The sequence below is a fragment of the Centroberyx affinis genome, unplaced genomic scaffold (assembly GCF_046629955.1).
Source record: "Centroberyx affinis isolate AG114_WGS23_722 - 3 ecotype Tasmania unplaced genomic scaffold, CSIRO-AGI_Caff_v1 ptg001082l_1, whole genome shotgun sequence".
NCBI lineage: Eukaryota > Metazoa > Chordata > Actinopteri > Beryciformes > Berycidae > Centroberyx > Centroberyx affinis.
The window spans coordinates 225,001-228,077 of NW_027279629.1; the positions used below are offsets into that span (position 1 = coordinate 225,001).

The window sequence follows — 3,077 nt, forward strand, 5'->3', positions numbered from 1 at the left end:
CAATCAGCAACAACTACAGCGTGTCACCACATCAGTGAAATTTAGAAAATGCTGAAACACAGTGGTGAGATTTCCATCAGGTTCACCAAACTCCAGTGAGTGGAGTCTGAGACTGATGGACGGACAGATGGACAAACCAATGAACAGAGAGAGAACAATCCACAGCGGCACTGTGTTATTGTAGTTGTATAAAGTTTTTAGATATTAAACTTAGTATTGGTATCAAAGTCAAACTTCTGGTATTGTGACAACACTAGCAAACACACGGCTAGACTGGAGACCAGAGACTACCAGGGTTCCTACACATTTTCAATTAAAAAATTTGTATACTTTTTCCAGACCTTGATTTGTTCTGAAGATTTTGTCTGGTGTTCAATATGATTTACGCAGATAGACATCTTGCCCCTGCTAACTAGGTCATATCACTGTATAGATGAAGATTGTTCTTCACAGCCACAAATATCAGAATATGTGAGATGATTGGCAGGGTTCCTACACGCTTTCCATTTTAAAATTCCATATTTTTCCCAGAACCTATGTTCTCAACCGGATTTGATTTTGGTGGGTATCTGATATAATGCATGCTGACAGCGGCTGGGTAATAAGAGCGTCCCTCTATCTGAACATTATTCTTCACATCAACAAACACTGTGGACTCAAAGTGGCTCTACAACAACATAAAAGCTAGAATTATGTTTGTATCGGACCTGAACCGCAACATTTTCCATACTTTTCCAGACATTTTTTTCAAATTCTCAAACTATTCCAAGACCTGGAAATGATCAAATTAATTTTTAATACTTTTCCAGACTTTCCAGACCTGCGTAGGAACTCTGGACTACATGACAAGTGAATGAAGGTCCAGTTACCTCTGCAGTTCTGTGATGTTGTTCTGAGAGACACAGAGCTCCTCCAGCTGGGGCCACATGGGGGCGCACTGCAGGATCTACAGGAGACCAGGAGAGGACAGGACAGACCACCAGAGACACATCAATGAGATCAAAGAGACAGACAGATAAAGACACTGCTGGACACACAGCACAGACTGATGAGGTGAGATGTATCCTATTTATTGTTGTTATTTATTGTCAGAAAGTTACATATTGCAGCTTTGAAGTTATTGTATTAGAAAAGGAAAAGCCTCGACTCAGCAGGTTTACCTCATTTGAATTAGAGGAGCACTGCTGTCAGCCAATCAGGAGCCAGTATTATGACGACTTAGTCTTCGCTTTCATTCAGTTTAACTCATTCGAACCAACTTTGAACTAAACTACATTTATCTGCAGAACATCATGAAGAACTTTATTCTGATCCTGAGACAGAGGAGATTTGAAACTAAATCAGGAAAACTGAATATTATGGAGCTTTAAGGAGGCGGAATCACCTGAGAATAATGCAGAAGTGGTAGAAGTACACAAATTCCCTACTCAAGTAAAAGTGCAAAAACTCATTTAAAAATATACTCTGGTAGAAGTTGAAGTACCGTTTCAAATCCTTTACTCAAGTCAAAGTATAAAAGTACGTGGACTTAAATTTACTTAAAGTGTAAAAGTAAAAGTCGTTCTCTAAAAAAGTCATTTCTAATGTTCTAAACTGGTTTTCTGTTGAGCGTTCCTCTGAATCCCAGATGAGAAAGAGTCTGCAGCTCAGATCACTAACGTTAATTATCTCTCTCTTGTTGCTTCTCTCTCTCTCTTTTTCCCTAATTTTTGGTGTCGCTTTGCTGAACAAGCAGCCAATCACATCTGGCTCTTCATCAGCTGCTTCTGGGATGGAAGCCATCTGATGCTGAAAATCAGTTGATGATTTCCCGAGAGTAACAAGTCTGTTTTGAAAATGTAGTGAGTAGAAAGTACAGATTCTTCTTTTGAAATGTAGTGAGTAAAAGTGAAAAGTCTTCAGTGAAAGAAAATACTTGAAAATCTTACTTAATTACTTAATCTTAAGTACAGTAATGAAGTATGTTTACTTTGATACATCCCACCTGTGGAATAATATATATTTCCTTAACCAAACAGAGACAACGTTTCAGGTTGGACTGACATCTACTGGTTAAAAAAATCATGCTATTGGCTGATCCATGACAAACCATCACAAAAGATACTACATCACAGGCAACCAGGATCAGCCAAGAGCAGCAAATTACAACTGCAACAGCTTTCATCCGACCTGAAAAGTGGCCTCTGTGTTTGGTTTCCCTATAGTTACTGAAGGACTTCCAGAGGGTACGAGGTTTTGTTCTGACAGGAGTGATGTGTAAATGTAGCGGGCCTGCTTCATCAGGATCAGTGAACATGAGCACCCATGGGTGCGGAGGCGTTTCAGGTACCTGTGTCCAGGTGAGGGAGCAGCCGGTGAGGGCGAGGAGCTTCAGGCTGGAGAAGGCGTGGCTCTGAGCCCCGGGGTCAGAGGGCAAACACAGTCTGTTGTGGCTGAAATGAGATAAAGATGAAGCATCACTGCCTCCTGTGGGGAAACTGAGTCACTGCAGAAATATGATAATAGAATACAGCAGAGAAAAGTAGAATATAAATAAGAACAGAGCAAACGGGGATATCCCACTACTATAACTGGAGAGAGGTTTGTGTGTTTGTGTGTCCCACCATGGAGGAGAGGAGAGGAGAGGAGACAAGGAGAGGAGAGGAGAGGAGAGGAGAGGAGAGGAGAGGAGAGGAGAGGAAGAGAGGAGAGGAGAGGAGAGGAGAGGAGGGGAGGAGGAGAGGAGAGGAGAGGAGAGGAGAGGAGGAGAGGAGAGGAGAGGTGACAAGGAGAGGAGAGGAGAGGAGGAGAGAGGAGAGGAGACAAGGAGAGGAGAGGAGAGGAGAGGAGAGGAGAGAGGAGAGGAGACAAGGAGAGGAGAGGAGGAGAGGACAGGAGAGGAGAGGAGAGGAGGGCTTTTATTATTTTTAATAAAAGGCCATTATATCGGTCTAACCCACACACACACACACACACACACACACACACGCACACACACACACACTCACACACACAGTACCTGAGCATCAGTTCCTTCAGCTGGGGCATGTGCTGGGTGATGGACGCCACATCGTCCCAGCAGCTCAGCAGGTTCTCAC

General features: G+C 42.9%; 1 protein-coding gene across 1 annotated transcript in view; it reads right to left on the bottom strand.

Moving 5' to 3' along the window:
* Window positions 1–3,071, bottom strand: part of tbce (tubulin folding cofactor E) — a 10,607-nt gene extending 7,536 nt beyond the window's left edge. Inside the window, exons 1-3 of the mRNA XM_071523356.1 lie at window positions 2,999–3,071; window positions 2,330–2,432; window positions 870–946 (exon numbers count right to left, since the gene is read on the bottom strand). Of these exons, the coding sequence (XP_071379457.1) occupies window positions 870–946; window positions 2,330–2,432; window positions 2,999–3,027 (209 nt within the window). The 5' untranslated portion in view covers window positions 3,028–3,071. The remainder of the gene's footprint in view (window positions 1–869; window positions 947–2,329; window positions 2,433–2,998) is intronic.
* Between the last annotated feature and the right edge of the window lie 6 nt (window positions 3,072–3,077).